Source organism: Piliocolobus tephrosceles, chromosome 20, assembly GCF_002776525.5.
Source record: "Piliocolobus tephrosceles isolate RC106 chromosome 20, ASM277652v3, whole genome shotgun sequence".
In the NCBI taxonomy this organism is placed as follows: Eukaryota; Metazoa; Chordata; class Mammalia; order Primates; family Cercopithecidae; genus Piliocolobus; species Piliocolobus tephrosceles.
This window is the reverse complement of record NC_045453.1, coordinates 34,888,233-34,909,032: the sequence shown is the minus strand read 5'-3', so window position 1 is coordinate 34,909,032 and position 20,800 is coordinate 34,888,233. Positions and strand designations below refer to the sequence as shown.

Genomic DNA, 20,800 nt, shown 5'->3' with positions numbered 1-20,800 from the left:
CAGCCCCAAGGCTCGCCTAGTGCGCAGGTGCAGAAAACACGCCGGCGGAACCGAGAAGGGACCTTGTTCCTAGGAGCGGGAGCAGGAGGAACAGCGGGAAGGCTGCGGAGCGCTCAGCTACACCCTCGCTTTTCGCCGGCGCCCTCGCTGCCCCAACACAAGGACAGCCGCCCCGCTCGTTCCACCTGGTGCCCAGGGACCCCCAGCTCCTCCAACCTCTCCGGCGTTTGCAGAGCCTCCCAGGTCTGATGAGGACACCGCCCTTGCCCGAGGAGGCTACTTGGCAACGCAGAGCAGGCAGTGGGGACCGCAGGGCAGCCCCAGGACGCCGTCCACACCGCCCTATCCCTGGCTCCGCCTTCCCGCCGCGGGGAATGCGGCGTGGACGCACGGGGACTGCCCAGGAGCCGAGGTGACAATCTACCGGGTCTTGGTAGTAAGTATTTGCAAAATAAATCACACCAAAATCCATTAACTTCATGAAAACCCACTTTATAGGATGATTTTTGAAGAACCAGTTTATTAAGAGATTACACCAAAAGCATGAACAATTTATACGTCAATCTGCGGCTGAAAAAAAAAAAATTAACCGATAAGGATGTTTTTTAAATGTACCGTACTCACAAATAACAAGACAAATTTGACCTGTTCAATAAATAGAAATGAAGTGGCTAAAAATTTTTAAATGGAAAACAGTCTTCTTCTTTGTACAGTTTTGAAGGGATGCCCCCTATTCAAGCCTATATGTAGAAAAACTCTGACAAAATCAGAGGTTCACTTAAGACTCCAACCATATGAGTGTATTAAGGTTTCTTTTCAGATCTTAGAAGATCTTGTCCACCTTAATCCCATTCATAAAGACTCTTGGCATGAGTTCTGATGTACTGTTTTAATATGCTAAGTACTGTTGATTCAACAACAAACCCTAATGGGTGATGAGCTTTTGCATACCAATGTGAATTTGTCAGCCCTTCTGAAAATTGTGGTCATCATTTTTCAAATTCACAATTTGCTGGATGTCAGGGAACAAGAAGAAGAATGAGCATCAATTTTCACATCTTCCTTTGCTTCTCCACTGGCCTTCCATAGAAGTAGTCAGAAAAAAACAAAGCACCGTCAACCACACTTCACAAACAATTCATGTTAGCCTAAGCTTTTCTCAACATTCATAGGACAGAAGATAGAATAAGTTAATGAGAAGGAATTGCTGGCATCACTTTCCATCACAATATTACATAACAATGGACAACACATTAAATAAACATTCTGTTATTAATCATTAAATATATTAACACCAAAAATCATGTATAAATTAGGAAATAAATGTACAAACTATGTTGCAAAGTGCTTTTTAAAATATATACACAACATTCAAGATATTCTTAATGTAAGACATTTCAGATTGAAGTTTTGGGATAAGTGTCCTTTTCTTCCAGAAAGTATTATTAATACAGCACTTAAAAAACACACACAAACACACATAAAAGGCATATTCCCAGATTGGCAAGGAATAAAAATAAACTATCTTCACAGTTATCTAAAATGTTTAACATTTTCAGTGGGAAATTTTAGTACCCGATTGAGTTTGCAAATTAGTTCTATGAAAATCGACAGGAAAAGAACAAAATCAAGGGAGAGGACTCCCTAACTGAAATTGCTAATACTTTTGTCAATTAGCAATTAAGAACTCTCATTTCAGTAATTTAATATGAACATATACATTTATTTTTAAGCCCTTACCAGTGTTAAGGGTTTTAAAAACCCTTACGCCTACAAAATAAACACTTCTATCCCCATTTGTGTGTGATATCTGTCTCATAGAGGAGGGGAGAATGTCCTAGAACAGGACTGGTATTCAACACAGGCAAGTCCTTTAATCTGTGCTTCAGTTCTTCATCTCTAACATGGGAACTGTTACTCCACATTTCCTCACAGGGGCTGTCAGGATTAATTCAGGCAAAACACGTAAGTGACTTGTAAATTCTAAAGCAACTCTGGATAATTACTTTTAAGTGTGTGTGTGTGTGTGTGTGTGTGTGTGTGTGTGTGTGTGTGTGACAGAGCTTCACTCTTGTTGCCCAGGCTGGAGTGCAATGGTGCAATCTCGGCTCACTGCAACCTCCGCCTCCCAGGTTCAAGCCATTTCTGCTGCCTCAGGTTCCCGAGTAACTGGGATTACAGGCATGCGCCACCACGCCTGGCTAATTTTGTATTTTTAGTAGGGACAGGGTTTCTCCATGTTGGTCAGGCTGGTCTTGAACTCCCAACCTCAGGTGATCTGCCTGCTTCAGCCTCTCAAAGTGCTGGGATTACAGGTGTGAGCCACTGTGCCCGGCCAAGAATTTTAACTTTTAAAACAAAACATCAGTTGAAGAGAAATATCATTATTAGTAGGCCTCATATATCAAGCATTGGATATCTTTTGTATTTTCTTGGTAGTTCTTGGAAATTCATCAGCATTTATCCAAATATTTTTTTAAAGGATTAATGGCAAATATGAATATTATTATTCCACGTAAAGGTTGATCAAAAGTCCATGCTACTTATTAATGGAAATGTGGGATTTTTTTTTTCCTTTGACCATACTTTTGCAAGTGTGCTGTCTTTAATGTTCACACAGAATTTAAATGGGATTTAATGTCCTAGAAATGTAAAAATTACTCAAGTTTCTCTATATAAAACCTTTACTTTTCATTAGAAAGAACACAGTAATGTTAGTGGGTGTGACTTTCAGACATCCCTAAAAGAAAAGAAATGCTTGCTTGGAGATCTGAGCAAGTAGGTCCTGGAAGAAATAATATAAAATAAACAACTTGCCAACTGTTTGGAAAATTTGATTTGAATATTTTATATTACCTATCAACTTAGAATTGGGCATATTAACTATTCCAATCCCAGAAATGACCATCAGCTAAACAAGGGTCAAAGCCAGAGTAACCTCTGAGGGCCCACTTCCCAGAGAGCTGCCTCTCTTTCCTTCAGCAATACCGCTGGCCCAGGGTTAGGCAATTTGTCCACGGCCCTTAGGGATTCATATTTATTTGGGATACAGTCACTGACCCCTGTTTACTTTTTAATTCAAAAATATGTACCGTTTTGGATAAACGGAACTGGTGAGAGACAGGCAATGAGCAAGCTCTGGAAGTGGCTGGCTGTGGCCTCTCCCGTGGGAGATGCTCATCCTTTTCGTTATGTGACAGAAACTGACCCAACACACAGAAGATGCTCCCACCCACCCCATCGAGGCACAGGAAGAGGCTGCCCTCCAGGGGCTGTATGTGTGTCCCGCTGTGGTGTAGCCAGTTAAAGAAAAGCTGACAACCCACACAACACTGTATGAGGAGGGAAATGAGACCTAAGGTCTGTTGACGGGAACAGGTGGACTGTGGTGTCCTCAAGATCTGTCCCGTCCCTGGGTACAGAATGCTCTGATGACAAAATGACCCCCAAAGCTAGCTAGAAACATTGAGAAGGGGGCAGGGGGACAAAAAAAGGATACCTCTCCATGTACCGACATACAATACTATACACAGCACCAAAAGTATCACACCACCAAGCGCTGTCTTGCGCCAGGGGTGCGCGCTCGGCGTCATACCCAGCATGAAATGAGCACGCTTCACATGCAGACGTGGCACTGGGCGAAAGGGTAACCAACATGTCACAATTCAGCAGAGCTGCCGCCAGTCCCTCCGGCCCCTGGATGAACACGCCACCACAAGGGCTCCAGCCAGAACGTGTATCCCTTACTGCTGGTAATTTCCATACTGGCCCTAAAAGAGATCAAGACACAGATTACACCCCTATAGTCACGAGTAAAAGGAAGACAGACGTCCACCCCAGCCAGGACAGGGGGTAGGAGGGACAATGGCAAGCAAACAAACTCTGCCCACATCTCAGGCGGGCAGCGAACGGCTTTCCAGAAGCCACCGACCAAGCCTGGGGCTAACAATGTAGAGAGGGCCAAAGGTTCATTCGTTCAGTCACACTGGCATCGCTGCGGCTGGGCCTGTGCCAGGCCTGGCATCAGAGCCTTATGCTGGGCCTGCTATGCAGGACAGCTCTCCTCCAAGTTGGCCCCCTGGGAGCTGATACAAACACCATCTGTCCCCCAGCCCGCTAAAGTAAGAAAATGGGAGCGGGGAAGACCAGGGTAATGCGTTTCAATCTATAAAAAAAATCTGAAGACCCAGCCTGGGCAACATGGCCAGAATCTATCTTTACAAAAATCCAAAACTTAGCCGGGTGTGGTGGCGTGTGCCAACAGTCCCAGCTACTTGCAGGGTGAGGTGGGAGGAGGGCTTGAGCCCAGGAGGTCAAGGCTGCAGTGAGCCATGATTATGCCACTGCACTCTAGTCTGGGTGAGACCCTATTTCCAAAAAAAAAAAAAAAAATCTGAATTTGGAGGCTTAGGTAGGAGGACTGCTTGAGCCCAGGAGTTCGAGACCAGCCCGGGCAGCACAGCAAGACACCATCTCTACAAAAAAATGGAAAAAAGTAGCCTCAGCCAGGCACAGTAGCTCATGCCTGCGATCCCAGCACTTTGGGAGGCCAAGGTGGGCGGATTACTTGAGGTCAGGAGTTCAAGACAAGCCTGGCCAACACAGTGAAACCCCGTCTCTACTAAAAATACAAAAAAAAAAAAAAAAAAAAAAAATAGCCAGGTGGTAGTGGCACGTGCCTGTAATCCCAGCTACTTAGGAGCCTGAGAGGTGGAGGATGCAGTGAACTGAGATCATGCCACTGTGTTCCAGCCTGGCGACAGAGTGAGACCCTGTCTTAAAAAAAAAAAAGGCCAGGCACGGTGGCTCATACCCGTAATCCCAGCAGTTTGGGAGGCTGAGGTGGGAGGATCACCTGAGGTCAGGAGCTCGAGACCAGCCTGGCCAACATGGCAAAACTCCATCTCTACTAAAAATACAAAAATTAGCTGGTTGTGGTGGCACGTGCTTGTAATCCCAGCTACTCAGCATGCTGAGGCAGGAGAATCGCTAGAACCCGGGAGGCAGAGGCTGCAGTGAGCAAGATCGCACCACTGCACTCCAGCCTGGACAACAGAGCGAGACTCCGTCTCACACAACAACAACAACAGACGAAAACAAAAAACAGCATGAAGAGAGAACTAGACAGCCCGTGCCCCACAAGGCCACAAGACAGAGAATTCCTTGAGCAGCGAAACGGAGCATCGGATCTGTGGTAAAAGCCGCTCGGGTGACTGCCACAGAGGAAGACAACGGATCATCGCATGCCTGAGTCTCCCTGTGCCCCCAGCTAGTTAATGATCAGATTTCCTGAGTGCCCGCAGCAAGGAAGTCGGGGAGGGAGGAAAGCTGTTCCGGCCTGACCACGAATCCAGTCCACATAACGTTCCTGGTGAACACAGCCTGTCACATTTTCATTCACAGAGTCGCCTGTGATGATCCTAGTTAGCAGGAGTCCGTTCTGATGTCTTTCTGCCCCTGCACCATTGGGTAAGACGGAAAGCCTCAAATCCAGAGCTGCTCAGCTGAAGGCATGGCAGCCCTCGAGCCCTGTAAAACCACAGGCAGCCCCAACGCCTCAGCACTTCAGTGTTTTTTTTTTGAGACGGGAGTTTCGCTCTTGTTGCCCAGGCTGGAGTGCAATGGCACGATCTCGTCTCCGTCTCTCCGTCTCCGTCCGCTCCCGCCCACCTCGGCTTCCCAAAATGCTGGGATTATAGGCGTGAGCCACCGCGCCTGGCCACCTCAGCACATTTTTAAGTGTAGCCCAGTGGTTCTCAAATGGAGACAGTTTTGCCCTGGGGGCATCTGGCAATGTCTGGAGCCATTTTAAATTGTCAGATTGGGCAACGGGGGTGCTACTGGCATCGTGGGTGGAGGCCAGGGGTGCTGCAAACATAACACCGTGTGCACAACGGCCCCTAGGAGACGCCCAATGCTGGCAGTGCTGTGCCAAAACGCCATAGCCATTTACACTTGATTCTGACTAAAGACGATGTTATGTTAATATTTTGCAGTTAGATGGACACATTTCCCCCTAAATGTAAAATTCTCTATCTTCTCCATAGCTCTGTGTCTTTTTCTTTTCTTTGTTTTGAGATGGAGTCTCACTCTGTCACCCAGGCTGGAGTGCAGTGGCACGATCTCAGCTCACTTCTGCCTTCCCGGTTCAAGCGATTCTCCCACCTCAGCTTCCCGAGTAGCTGGGCTTACAGGCACCCTGCTAGTTTTTGTATTTTTAGCAGAGATGGGGTTTTACCATGCTGGCCAGGCTGGTCTCGAACTCCTGACTGCAGGTGATCTACCAGCCTCAGCTTCCCAAAGTCCTGGGATTACAGGTGTAAGCCACTGTACCTGGCCTTTCTTTTTCATTTTTGTAAGACAAAGTCTTGCTCTCTATAGTTCAGGCTGGAGTGTAATGGTGCAATCATGGCTCACTACAGCCTCGACCTCCTGGGCTCAAGGGATCCTCCTGCCTCAGCTTTCCAAGTAGCTGGGATTACAGGTATGCACTACCATGCCCGACTACTTTTTTTATTTTCTGTAGAGACAGGTCTCGCTATGTTGCCCAGGCTGGTCTAAAACTCCTGGGCTCTAGCAATCCTCCTGCGTTGGCCTCCCAAAGTGCTGGAATTACAGGTATGGGCCACCACAACCGGTCACAGTCCTTTCATAGGTAGGCATAGTTATATGTCCTCTGGTTCAGTCTTATAATTAAGTTAGGACATTCACTTATTTCACAAAATCCAAATAAGTTATTTTCAGGACTGTATGAAGGAGGTATAGCGTCTCATCAGAATCATTAATTCTAATTTGGATGCAGACTGCTGTCCTTCCAGACCCCAGCGTGACGCTCCTGTGCAAACCTAGAGGGCCAAGCTGGGGCCTGCTCCCCGCTGACTGGCGTCCAGCACACACGGGGGAGAGGCGGCCCCTGGTGTCGGCTGCAGTGGTCTCATGGTGTCCTGAGAGCACACCAGGAGCACTCCTAACGTCTGTGTAAATGCCTCATCGGCGTGCCCTTCCCAGGCATGACCTTCTGAGTACTGTGCCCTGGCAGGGGGCCTGTGTTACATGATCTGTAGGCTTCTCTACATCTACCTGGTGACCCTTTGCCCTCTTAAGGGAGGAGGACGAGAAGCATTTAAAAAATAGTATTCGGCCTCTTACCTACCCAATTCCCTGAGAAAAACAACCTTGATCGACGTAGTGCTTTGAAATTTCATTGGCAGTGTCAAGTGTCCCTAACACCTCTGGCCAGCTCAGAGTCACCAACACAGAGCCACTTCCTGCTAAGGGCTCTCTCAAAGGAGGCTCCAAAAAATGTCCAAGACCATTCTCCTTTGTATGCCCTGTGCTCCAGCCACCAAGCCTCCTTCGGGCTGCCTTCACTGGGACAAACCTCCCGGTGCCTCTGGACCTTGACACGCCCTCTTCGTGTGCCTAGCTCATTCTCCTCTAGGAGGCCCTCGCTCCTGCAGTGCTCCCGCCACACAGACCCTGTCCGCCTCCAGGGGCCCCATCCCACTCAGAGGGAAGGTGATGCCTGCTTTATGGAGGCCCCCATGCCCACCTGTCCCGGTCACCTCCCGCCAAGCCGGCCTCCTCACTGTCCCAAGAGCTCCTGCTCTTCCATCTTCCAAGCTGCTCTTTCCTCAGCTCCTTCAAAGCCCTGCTCGCTGTTTCTGGGCAGAAAGGGCTTCCCCCTCCTGGGCTGAGCCTGGGGCTGCCAGCCACTCCCCGCTGTGTCTTCGTCCTGAAATTGTCCACAGGGGCCAAATGCAGCCGCCTGTGCCCCCACCTGGAAGGCGGGCTCCACTCGGGGCCCCCCGCTCTGATCTCAGCACGGTCTGGCCTGTGGGACAACCTTATGTCTCTGTAGCGAGACATAAGCTCTAAAAGCGCAGGGTTCGTGGCGCGGCCACACGCCAGGCACCCAGCAGAGACCGGACATGTGCTCAGTACGCGACAAAACGTTGGCAGAGTGAACGAATGTGAGAACCAGGCATGCAGATCTAACGGTGAGCTCAGGGTATGAAAAGCCAGCTGGATGGCTGAGGTGAGCGTATACACAGAGGGAATTCTGAAAAACCTTACAGGCTCAGAGACTTAACATTCTGGAAGGAACCCTGGAAGCCAGTTAGTTCCAGCTCATTATTCCTCAGGCCATAAGAGAAATCTTCATTATGTCTCGACAGGCGCGGTGGATGGGCACATCTGGAAACACCCAGAAAGCTTGCCTGTTCATAGCCGTAGGGCCGCTGCTGCTGGGCAGACGGCGCTGTCTGCGGTGCTCGGTAGCTTCCGTACTGCTGGCCTTGGCCTTGCTGGTAGCTGGGGTACTGTGACGGGGCTCCCTGGGCAGGCCCTGAGAAAACACCAGGAACTGTGAGGCCAGCCAAAACGGGCGCATCTTTATTTTTTTTCTTAACTTAAAAATTTTTTAAAAACTTCCTCTTTTCCTTAAAAAATTCCTGTCTCAATGCATCAGCCTTTTGTCAGTCTCCGGAACACCTGGCACCTGCACGTGCTCCTCATTAACTCTGTACAGCGAGAGCACCACACAACAGACTCACCAGCCCTCCAGTCCTGTGAGGTCCCAGGACTGTGCCCCAGGCCCCCCACCAGCATGGGGAGGGCTGATGGGCTCTCTCCATCTCCCCTGAGCTGCTGCTACCTGAGGGCAGGAGAGCCCTCCGGAACCCACTGGCCCCAGTCACACTGGCTGCTGTAACTTGTAACTTAACTATCCCAGGAGCTGCTGAAAGCCTGCAGGCAGGTGAGACAGAGGCATCATCTCTAGGAAGCCTAAGTCAAAGGCTCCAGAAAGAACTGATAGAGGCCCTTTTTTTTTTTTTAAAGACAGGGTCACACTCTGTCACCCAGGCGAGGCTGGAGTGCAGTGGCGTGATCTTGGCTCACTGCAACCTCCACCTCCCAGGCTCAAGCGATTCTCCTGCCTCAGCCTCCCAAGTAGCTGAGACCACGGGAGTGTGCCACCATGCCCAGCTAATTTTTGTATTTTTTGTAGAGATGATCTCACTATGTCACCGAGGCTGGTCTCGAATTCCTGGGCTCAAGCAGTCCTCCTGCCTCAGCCTCCCAAAGTGCTGGGATTACAGACATGAGCCACCACACTGAGCCTCAAGTAATATATTTTTTTATTTTTATTTTTTGAGGAGTCGTCTCACTCTGTCACCTAGGCCGAAGCGCAGTAGTGTGATCTTGGTTCACTGCGACCTCTACCTCCTGGTTCAAGCAATTCTGTTTCATCTCTTGAGTAGCTGGGACTACAGGCCCCCACCACCATGCCCAGCTAATTTTTGTATTTTTAGTAGAGACGAGGTTTCACCATATTGGTCAGGCTGGTCTTGAACTCCTGACCTCAGGTCATCCAACCACCTCAGCCTCCCAAAGCGCTGGGATTACAGGCGTGAGCCACTGCGCCTGGCCTCCTCAAGTAACTTTTATACTATTTAATTAGCAATGGCTGTAAAGGGCTGAACGAGCACAGCAGAATCAGGCACGAGCCTCATAAGAAACCATGTGTATGTAGCTCATCCTGAGAACTGAGATTTTGCTCCAACAAAAGACCTGGGGCAGCCCAGAACTTATTTGTCAGAAGTTTCCTGGGTGATTCTAAGCTCAGTGAAGGCTGAGACCCACAGGCTCTGACCTGCTCTGTCAAAGAGGTCGAAGCTGGGCATGAGGCGTGCAGATGGCGGACAGACGGGACACTGGCTCCTGTCACAGGCCACGTGGGCAATGAATTTATGTTTAAGTTAAAATAAGATGTTTCAGGTCTACATGCATGTATGTTTCCAACTTTTCTGGAAACCTAAAGGTATCCAAAATAAGTTTATTACACTTTTGCCTGCATACCAGGGTCACTGTGCACGTACCCATGTGCAGCAGGGGTGGGCGCTGGGGGCCCCCGAGGAACGTGCTTCCCTCTTACCGTAGCCCTGCTGCTGCCCGGGGTAGCTCTGCTGGCTGGGGTACTGCTGCTGGGAGTAGGTCTGCTGCTGTGCGGCACCCTGCTGGTACCCAGCCTGCTGCTGGCTGTACTGGGAGTTTCCTGGAGAGAGGAGGAGACACGGAAATGACTTTCCACCTGGGCTAAGGGGGCTCATTCTGTGGCCCACTCACGACGCGGTAACTTTGGAATCCCAAAACCAAATCCATTGCTTCGGCATGTTTATTTTTTCACAACGTTTCAAATACTGCATCACACCTTTTCCGTTTTTTGTTTTTTGAGATGGAGTCTTGTTCTGTCGCCCAGGCTGGAGTGCAGTGGCGTGATCCCGGCTCACTGCAAGCTCCGCCTCCCGGGTTCACGCCATTCTCCTGCCTCTGCCTCCCCAGTAGCTGCGACTGCAGGCACCCGCCACCATGCCCGGCTAATTTTTTTGTATTTTTAGTAGAGACGGGGTTTCACCGTGTTAGCCAGGATGGTCTCGATCTCCTGACCTCGTGATCCGCCCGCCTCGGCCTCCCGAAGTGCTGGGATTACAGGCATGAGCCACCGCGCCCGGCCCATTTTTCTTATCTTATAGAAATACACATGGAAAGCTAAGAAACAAAACAGCTAAACACGATGACTAAGACAGAGATGCACGCCAGTGCCGCAGGTCAAACTGCTCCCCAGAGAGATGCTAAAGTCCTAACTCCAAGTACCTGTGAACGGGACCTTATTTGGACATAGGGTCTTTGCACATACAACTTTTTTTTCTTTTTTTTTTTCAGAGACAGGGCCTCCTTCTGGCACCCAGGCTGGAGTGCAGTGGTGCAATCAGAGCTCACTGCAGCCTCCATCTCCCTGGCTCAAGTGTTCCGCTCACTTCAGTCTCCCAAATAGCTAGGACTACAGTGTATGCCAGTGTGCCCAGATAACCTTTTTTTTTGAGACAGAGTCTCACTGGGTCGCCCAGGCTGGAGTGCAGTGGCGCGATCTCGGCTCAGTGCAAGTTCCGCCTCCCGGGTTCGCGCCATTCTCCTGCCTCAGGCTCCTGAGTAGCTGAGACTACAGGCCCCGAGCACCACACCCACAACGCCAGGCTAATTTTTTGTATTTTTAGTAGAGACGGGGTTTCACTGTGTTAGCCAGGATAGTCTCAATCTCCTGACCTTGTGATCCCCTCACCCCAGCCTCCCAAAGTGCTGGGATCACAGGCATTAATCACCATGCTCCATGCAAAGAATTCACTTTTCTACTTCACTTTTCTGGTTGGAAATAACTTTCCTTTTTTAGAAGCTGTGAAATTTAAGTATTTTAAAACTGCAATCTAGTATTTTTTTTAAATAACAGCTTTATTGAGATAATGCACATTGGAATGGCTTAAAAACCTATCAGGGTAATTCAATCTGTAGTTAGATGGGATGACAAAACAAACACATGCTCTTATTCCAGGCTGAACTCCTCCTAAGGCGAGAGCTTTAGAAAAACTTACTTGAGCCTTTCCAGTTATTCTCTATCCAGGAAATATCTTGAGTCCTGAACTTCCATGCCTTCCTCAAAATCCAGGGGCAGTTCCAGCAACAGCTGGCAAACGAGCTGCCACCATTATGGGAGAAGGCTTAAGGCCACTGTCCTTTATCCTGCCCCCATGAAAGCCATCTGAGACATGGTGGGTGGGTTTTCAAGGGTGTCAGAGTCAGCCTGCATATTCTCATGTTTTATAGTCCACTTTATTCTTTACATAATAAAGGAGCCAATTTTCGGCCGGGCGCGGTGGCTCATGCCTGTAATCCCAGCACTTTGGGAGGCCGAGGCGGACGGATCACAAGGTCAGGAGATCGAGATCATCCTGGCTAACATGGTGAAACCCGGTCTCTACTAAAAATACAAAAAATTAGCCAGGCGTGGTGGCGGCGCCTGTCGTCCCAGCTACTTGGGAGGCTGAAGCAGGAGAATGGTGTGAACCCAGGAGGAGGAGGTTGCAGTGAGTGGAGATCGAGGCACTGCACTCCTGGGCGATAGAGACTCCATCTCATAAATAAATAAATAAATAAATAAAGGAGTCAGTTTGTAGGACACGGGCCAGCTTTGCCCTGGCACACAGCAGGTATGCAACAGCAGTGTGACTGCCAGCTCAGAACACCCAGCCCCAGCACACAGGGACCAGGCCTGGCTCTCACACCCCAGTGGGTAGTGTGAACTGGCAGCAGCCGCCCTTATCCCCTAAGAAAGGGGGCTGCTGAGATAACTCTACAGGGAAAGCGGGCACAACTTCTGTAGAAAAGGCCTTCGCTGTTTTCAGACGTGTTTCATGAGATCTGCAGGGCCGGCGGGGAGCCCAGGCAACAGGGCGGGCAGATGTGGCGCCTTCCTCCACAACCAGCAAGTACTCCAGGGTTCTTTCTTTTCTTTTTGAGACGGAGTCTCACTCTGTCACCCAGGCTGGAGTGCAGTGGCCGGATCTCAGCTCACTGCAAGCTCCGCCTCCCGGGTTCACGCCATTCTCCTGCCTCAGTCTCCCGAGTAGCTGGGACTACAGGCGCCCACTACCACGCCCGGCTAATTTTTTTGTATTTTTAGTAGAGACGGGGTTTCACCGTGTTAGTCAGGATGGTCTCGATCTTCTGACCTTGTGATCCGCCCGTCTCGGCCTCCTAAAGTGCCGGGATTACAGGCGTGAGCCACCGCGCCTGGCTCTTTTCTTTCTCTATTCTAAGAACCCTCTGGCATTCTGCAAGGTGCCCGTGAGAAGGTGCCGGGCAGCATGGTGCATCTGTGAAACAAGAGGCCAGAGCATACCCTCTGCTTGCTCAGAAGGAGCAATCGGCCACGAGGAACAAGTGAACGATGCTCAAAGCTGTGTCACATAAAAACACAGTGATCCACACGAGGATGCAGCCAAGGAGGCCCGAGCGCTGCCTGGGGAAGATGTGTCCCGCAGGCCCTGGTCACACTACCCTGTTGTACGCTGGTCACCACCCGGTGAGAGCCTGAGAAATGCACACAACATGCCAGCCATGCTCGGGACTCCAAGAGGCGTGGATGGTGTGGACAGCCCTGAAGTGAGGTCCTTTCAGTTTCTGTGACAGCCAATGATGTTCCTTTTTTGAGATGGAGTCTCGCTCTGCTGCCCCAGGCTAGAGTGCAGTTGCGTCATCTTGGCTCACTGCAACCTCTGCCTCCTGGGTTCAAGTGATTCTCATCCCTCAGCCTCACAAGTAGCTGGAATTACAGACATGTGCCGCCATGCCCCGCTAATTTTTGTATTTTTGGTAGAGACGGGGTTTCACCATGTTGGCCATGCTGGTCTCGAACTCCTGAGCTCCAGTGATCCACCCACCTCAGCCTCCCAAAGCACTGAGATGATAGGCCCGAGCCACTGTGCCCGGCCCCGGTGATGTTTAATTTAACTTCTGAAGCTGCCAGTACATCTACATGATTCAAAGGTAAACAGATACAGAGCCATACCTTCAAGAGGTTCTGGGAAGGTGGCCACTTCCACCCCTGCTCTGGACTGCCTGAGCCCTAACCCCATCTCCTACCCATAAGCATTTCTGTTGGCTGTGCTGGTGTTTGCCCATTGGCTGATGGTGTGAGTGTGCGTGTGTGCAAAGGTACAGTCTCATCTTGCCTGCATTTTCACAGAGGCACATCCCACACACCCAGCTCCATACCTGGCTTTTGCAGCTCATGGGCGGTCTCTCCTAGCGGCAATGACGCCCAGATGCCAGGTCGCGAGGGGCTGGGCTCTGTCCAGTCTGCGCCACTGCAAACCTCACTGTGATACAAGTGTGGAACTCGCACCCCTCACCTGGCCCCTCCTCCACCGAGCACCACATCCCGACGCTCCTGCCCAGCATGAGTGACCCCATGGCCTCCGCTGTCCCCTCCTGGTTTGGTCGGCTCCACTCTGGTCCCCTCCTATTACTGGTGCTCTGCACATGAGCACGCTCTTGTTTTATCAGATTCTGCAGGCTCCTAACTGATGCCATCACCAGAACAATTCCAGCACCAGCCTGTCCCACTCATCCTGCTGTGGGATGACTCCAAGTCGGAAAATTCTTTTTATTCTGTTGCCAAGGCTGAAGCGCAGTGGCGTGATCATAGTTAACTGCAGCCTCGACCTCCCGGGCTCAAGCTATGCTCCTGCCTCAGACTCCCAAGTAGCTGGGACAACAGGCGCGTGCCACCACACCTGGCTAATGTTTTTGATTTTTAGTAGAGAGGGGGTCTTACTATGTTGCCCTGGCTGGTCTCAACCTCTCAGGCTCACGTGATCCTCTGCCCTGGCCCCTACAATGCTGGGATCACACATGGGAGCCACCGCACCCGGCCTGATGCTGGGATCACAGGTGGGAGCCACTGTACCCAGCCTGGAAAGTTCTTTATGGTGCCTTTGACCCATTCCTCCTAACGTCTCCCCCAGCCTCTCCACTGCACCATGGGCCACAACTGTGTTTGAAGGTGGCTATGACATGTCCACCAGTCTCTTCAAAGCAAAGCACCCCCAGGCCTCTCACCCCTGCAAGACTTCACAGTACCACCTGCTGTATGGTAAAGTGTCACCTACACATGTGCACTCCTCGTGTCAGAGTCTAATCAACAAGCGGATGGAACAAAATGCTTCTAAATCAAGGAGGAAACCACGCCATCTGTCTTCCTGGTCTTAAGAGGTTACTAAGCTTTTTAGCAAATTTCTCATCAATGATGGAAGGCAAAAGTATATAACCCACGACAAGCTACAGAAGTACGTATCAGCCAGGCACGACGGTGCACAGCTGGAGCCCCCACTGTAGGAGGATGAGATAGCACTTGAGCCCAGGAGTTCAAAACCAGCCTGGGCAACATGGCGAGACCTTATCTCTACAAAAAAATAATAAATAAAAAAAAGCCAGGCCTGGTGGTGCATGCCTGTAGTCCCAGCAATTCGAGAGGCTGAAGCAGGAGGATCACTTGAGCCTGGGATTTCAAGGCTGCAGTGTGCCACGATCATGCCACTGCACTCCAGCCTAGGTGACAAGGCAAGACCCTGTCTCTTTAAAAAAAAAAAAAAGCTACATCAGACATTAAAAGGCTGAGCAGCACATCCTATGTTTGTTTTTGGGATAAAGTGTGTCAGCCTTGGGCAGATGCATGTGGACGCCTCGCCATGGACAAGGCTGAACCCTGTGCCCCAGCTGGAAGGGACAGGGCCAGGCCCATGATGGCAGAGATCCTGCCGGCTCCCAGGGCTTATGGAGGCACCACTGCAGCCAATATGCCAGAAGATAGCCTCTTGGCATTTTTTTGTTTTTGAGATAGGGTCTGGCTCGGTCACCCAGCTGCAGTGCTATGGCACAATCTCAACTCACTGCAACCTCTGCCTCTTTCAAGCAATTCTCCCACCTCAGCCTCCTGAGTAGCTGGGATTACAGGTACCCGCCACCCCGCCTGGCTTTTTGTTTTTTTTTTTTTCAGGAGAGACAGGGTTTTGCCATGTTGCCCATGCTGGCCTCAAACTCCTGAGCTCAAGCAATCTTCCTGCATTGGCCTCCCAAAGTGCTGGGATTACAGGCATGTCACCATGCCTGGCCATTTATTTATCTATTTTTATTTTTATTTTTTTTGAGACAGTTTCACTCTTGTTGCCCAGGCTGGAGTGCAGTGGCGTGATCTCGACTCACTGCAACCTACACCTCCTGGGTTCAAGTGATTCTTCTGCCTCAGCCTCCCGAGCAGCTGGGATTACAGGCACGTGCTACCGTGTCCAACTAATTTTTGTATTTTTAGTAGAGACAGGGGGTTTCACCGTGTTGGCCAAGCTGGTATCAAACACCTGACCTCAGGTGATCCGCCCACCTTGGCGTCCCAAAGTGCTGGGATTACAGGTGTGAGCCAATGCACCCAGCCAATTTTTTTTTTTGGGGTGACAGTGTCTTATTCTGTCGTGAGGCTGGAATGCAGTGGCGTGATCTCGGCTCACTGCAACCTCCGCCTCCCAGGTTTAAGCGATTCTCCCACCTCTGCCTGAGTCACTGGGACCACAGGCATGCACCATCACATGGCCAGCTAATATTTGTATTTTTTAGTACAGATGGGGTTTTGCCATGTTGGTCAGGCTGGTCTCAAATTCCTGGCCTCAAGTGATCCACCTGCCTTGGCCTCCTAAAGTGCTGGGATGACAGGCATGAGTCACTGCATCCAGGCTTTCTTCTTTTAAACTTTCATTACGTATTCATGTACTTCTTGTTTCCCCCAGGTTTATGAAGGTGTAACTGACATTTAAATGTAGGCATTTGTCGCGTACACAGTGATGTTTCTATATGTGCCTACACTTGTGTGCTTTATTTCTTCACAGCAGGCTGAGATGTGTAAGCTCAGAAGCAAAACTTTTACACATCTAATTCTTTAAGAAGTAACCCAAACAAGGAAATCTGTAGCTGTTTACAGCCCGCCTGCTTTGTGTACCTGGTGAAGCCTCACTGACACTGTTACCTCTTGATAAATCGCAGCCCTGCAGTGGGAAGGCCTCAGCCACTGCTGCCTGCCGGTCAGTGTCAGCAGCCACGAGGCACCTCTCCCAGGCACTGCAGGCCCACCTTCCCTCCCAGACGAGGTCGTGCAATCCCGCAGGTGATCATCGACTCTTCTCTGGGGGCCACCTTTATCCCGGGGTGGGGTTGGAACTGGCTGTGTGTACCTCTTCCCAACTCCACATTCCGGGACGTTCTATTGGGGTTTCAGGGCAGCCAGGGTGGAGGCACAGACACCACAGAAAGGGGCGAGTCCACCCGACACACAGCCCCCAGCACAGCACCGCCCAGGACGGCAGCAAGGCCCAAAACACAGATGTGTATTTCCTGGCCTGCAGGTGTCTGAAGAAACGCAAGGCCACACCCAACGCAGCCACTGCTGGCCTCTGGCTGAGGAAGCCCTGAAGAGTGGCTCGCAGGCCCCACGCTCCCTGGCCGGACCCAATAACAGAGTCTGTGCCCCCAACCCCAGCATGGCCGGCTGAATCCTTTCCTGTCTCACGAACACACACACAAGGCAAGCGGGGCTCCCGACACAGCCTGAATCTCCAGTTCCCGAACACACTGTCTCCCATCCCATGCACTGCGGTGGGATTTAAGGGACTCACTGAAGGCAGGCACTGCGTGCTCCTAAGGGTGCAGCCTCTTAACTCTGCTGCGTGTGGCGCTTACGCTCGAGCCCAGCACGCGGCTGTTCTCCTTACCCCCCTCGTAGTAGTGCTGTGCGGACTCCTCGAATGACCGGTCGTAGCTCTGCTCCGTGTAGGATGACTGCTGGTAGGCGTAATCGCCGTGGCCTGTGTGAAACGGAGACGGCGACAGTCAGCGGAAGCTGCGCACTGGACAGGTCCCGGAGGAAGCAACTGAGACCCAGGCTGGGGAGATGCTGTTGGGCCAGGGAGGCACCCAGAGCCAGCAGGACCCGTGTCCCCCCAGACCATGCCCCAATCTCCTGAGCCTCGGCCTCCTCACTGAAACGCAGACATCAATGCCTCCTTGTGGGGCGACTGTGAAGCTACCTGGCGATTTATGCAGAGGATCAGTGCTCTCAGTGCCCATCACACGCCACGCTAGTGACCCGACCACCTTCTCCTCCCCGCTGCTAGCTCCTGGGAGGACACAGGCAGGGGTGTCCAACCCTCACCGAGGCCTTCGTTGCAAGGTGGTTTGCCCTGCTGCCACCTGCCCACCTGCCTGTGCACCTGCCCCTTGCTGGCTGAGATCAGCTCCCGGCCTGGATGCCTCCCAGGGATCAACCAAACCTTTAAGACCACTTTATTTTATTGTTATTTTCACTTTAGAGACAGGGTCTTGCTCTGTCACCAAGGCCGGAGTGCAGTGGCGCAATCATGGCTCAGTGCAGCTTCTGCCTCCTGGGCTGAAGCGATCCTCCTGCCTCAGCCTCCCAAAGTGCCAGAATGACAGGTGTGAACCACTGTGCTCAGCCAAGCCACTTTCAGTATCCCCTCCACAAGCCCTGGGGCTATGGAAAGACTGAAAGGTGACGAAGGTAAAATGCAGAGACGAGAAGGGGCAGGAGGGGGTGCTGCAGGTGGAGCCGTCACCTTCAGGGCATTCTCTGGGAAGCTGGGAGGCTTCTTCTTGAACATTTCCACCTATCTACAGCTGGGGGCTGCAATGCTCCACCTCCAACTCCCACATCCTTTCAGGAAGAAGAGGCGAGGCCGCGTGGAGGCGAGTGCAGTGGTGTGTGCCTCAGCTTCTCTCTGCAGAGGCCAGGCACCACTGCCAGTCCAGCTCACCCTGTCCCCTGCCTCGCCTCGCTCCTGCAGGGCATCTGGCTGCTCTGCCTGTAACCCAGGCCTGAGCTAGAGCGACTGGGGACACACTGCAGTGGCCACACCCTCCTTGCCCTCCTTGCCCCTGCAGCTGCTCTGCTGTCCTGGGCGGGGTCAGGCCACCGCCAGTGCTCACCGTCGGGGTAGTACTGCTGGCCCATGGGCTCTGCGGCGCCCTGGCTGTGGCTGTACTGCTCACCATAGTACTCCTCCTGGCCCAGGTACTGCTGGGAAGAGCCTGCAGGGGAACCACATTCAGCACCAGTACGGGCTGCACCCTCCTCCCTTGGAGGACCTCCTCGCTCGCTGGGGAAGCCAAGGCCTCGCTAAGTGGCCTCACTCACCCCAGAGAACACCCCACGCTGTCACCGTATCCAACTTATTTTTTGTATTTTTAGGAGAGACAAGGTTTCACCACGTGGCCAGGTTGGTCTCGAACACCTGGCCTCAGGTGATCTGCCCACCTCGGCCTCTCAAAGTGCTGGGACTACAGGCATGAGCCCAGCCTGTGACACTCTTCATGACAACTGCCGCCCCCGCCCCCAACCCTGATTCCTCGGGGACAGGAGACCCTCCGCGGGCCATACCCCAGCCCTCACCCCCAGTGTCCCCACCAAGGCCCCAAGCCTTACTCCCCCAGGCTCCCTGCAGACAAGCACACACAGCTGGCACTTCACCACCTGGGGCCGTCAGCTGTGCCTGAGACCTGGCCTGGCCGGGCGTTACCTTGCTGGGAGGGCCGGTAGGGCGCCATAGGCCGCTGCCCCATCATGCTGCTCCCCTGGCTGCCCTGCCCCATCATGGCGATGGACGACTGGCCCTGGTAGTGCTGGCTGCCGCCCTGAGCCGAGCTGTAGTGCGACGTGGCCGCCTGCTGCTGCATCATGGAGACTGCACGACAGGACAGAGGCCCCACATCACCCCGGGAAGCCTCCCTCCCTCCCTCCCACCCCCAACTACCTCCTGCACCCGGGCAGGTTCCTCGTTTTATTTTCCTGTGCTCCGCACGAGAACGTCACCCTCCGCTGAAAGGCCTGCACTGACGCTCTGTATGCTTAGACCCGCTGCTCACACCGACTATTTGAAAATGTGCCGACGTGCAGAAAACAGGGAGAGCCCCTGGGCAGGAAGATCCAGTGGCTTCCACAGCCAACCACCACCTTTCCACCTCTCCTCGGACACACAGCTCCCGTGACAATCCCACTTGTGCCGTGGCTCGAGTCCTATTCTCCCTGGCCCCTCGAGCTGGCCTCAGGGGTCACACTGTCCCCTCCTTAGCACCTGTGCAACCTCGCAGCCCTTCACGTTGGCCTGTCGTCCACGTCCCCTGCTCAGAAGCCCCTAGCGGAGCCCCGTCCAACAGAAATGACACGAGCCACACTTTTTAAAGTTTCTAGTAACCACATCAAAAAAGTAAAAACAAACAGGTGAAATCCATTTTAATCATGCATTTTATTTGAGTCAGTATGTCCAAAACAAATGCTTAGTGTTCAGTTATTGTGAGAAAATCCTAAGGAGGTCCTCGGCACCCTTTTTTGGCACTAAGCTTCTGAAGTCCATGTGTCTCCAACACTCAAGAAACTCAACCAGGACCGACGCCCACGAAACGCGACCGGGGCCGATGCTCGTGGAACGCGACGGGGACCTGCTGCTTCTCAACTGCCCAACACCACACGTGGCCACCATGGCGGATGGCCCCACTCTCGGGCTCCTGCTGCCCTGCAGAAAGGCTGGAGCCTCTGGCCCAGCGCTTCTGGCCCCTCGTCTTCTCCACTGAGGTGCCTCTAGCCAGGCTGTTCCCTCCCTGGGGAACAGCTCTACCCCCCACCTCTGAGAGCCCAGTGCTCTGTCCAGACCCAAGGCCGGCGGCCCCCACTCCCTGAAGCATTCCCTGAGACTCCATGGGAAACACCCCAACCCCTCGCAAAGCTGGGGGACGGGAGGGGTTGGCTGTGCACCCACTGGTGCCCATCCCTCCGGAAGCTCTCAGAGGCTGCAGCCGGCCCTGATTCACGGGCCCCTCTCCCCCAGCACCCAGCAAGAGGGCAGCTCCCCGGGAACCACATATCCAACATGCATGTGTCAAGGGTCTTGGAGGCAGGCCCAGGCCCCCCGGGTTGCAGAGGCGGAGGAGGTACCTGGGTTGGACTGCATGTTGATGTTGGTCCGAGACACGTAGTTGCCGATGGTACCTTGCCCCTGCATGGGGACGCCCTGTGAGGCGGGCCCCGCGTGGCTGTAGCCGGGCCCCGAGATGCTCATGGAGGTGGTGGGCAGCGTGTTAGGCGCCGTCTGCTGCATGGTCACGTGGCTCGGCCCTGGCAGGGGGAGCAGGGAGTGGTGTCAGGTGCTGGGGAGCCAGGTCACCACTTCTGAAGGTGAAGACGCCCCAATTTCCCTTCAAATGATTTTGGGAAGAGATTCTATCAACATCACTATTAATGATTAAGTGACTAAAAAAGAAATAAGTGGCCTGGTGCAGTGGCTCATGCCTGTAATCTGGGAGGCTGAGGTGGGTGGATCACCTGAGGTCAAGAGTTCGAAACCAGCCT

The 20,800-nt window shown here is 52.3% G+C and overlaps 1 protein-coding gene across 5 annotated transcripts in view; it reads right to left on the bottom strand.

The window, feature by feature from the left end:
- Window positions 1–2,248: 2,248 nt before the first annotated feature.
- The window catches only part of SS18L1 (SS18L1 subunit of BAF chromatin remodeling complex), a 36,611-nt gene continuing 18,059 nt past the window's right edge, over window positions 2,249–20,800 (bottom strand). For 4 of the 5 annotated variants that reach the window (XM_023183327.1, XM_023183330.1, XM_023183329.1 and 1 more), the window contains 7 exons: window positions 20,387–20,566; window positions 18,975–19,139; window positions 18,385–18,486; window positions 17,154–17,246; window positions 9,938–10,057; window positions 8,220–8,347; window positions 2,667–3,770 (listed from right to left, as the gene is read on the bottom strand). In XM_023183327.1, coding sequence (XP_023039095.1) covers window positions 3,744–3,770; window positions 8,220–8,347; window positions 9,938–10,057; window positions 17,154–17,246; window positions 18,385–18,486; window positions 18,975–19,139; window positions 20,387–20,566 — 815 coding nt within the window. In that variant the 3' untranslated portion in view covers window positions 2,667–3,743. Of the gene's footprint in view, window positions 3,771–8,219; window positions 8,348–9,937; window positions 10,058–17,153; window positions 17,247–18,384; window positions 18,487–18,974; window positions 19,140–20,386; window positions 20,567–20,800 lie in introns of all 5 variants that reach the window. The other variant, XR_002724701.1, reaches the window with a different exon arrangement.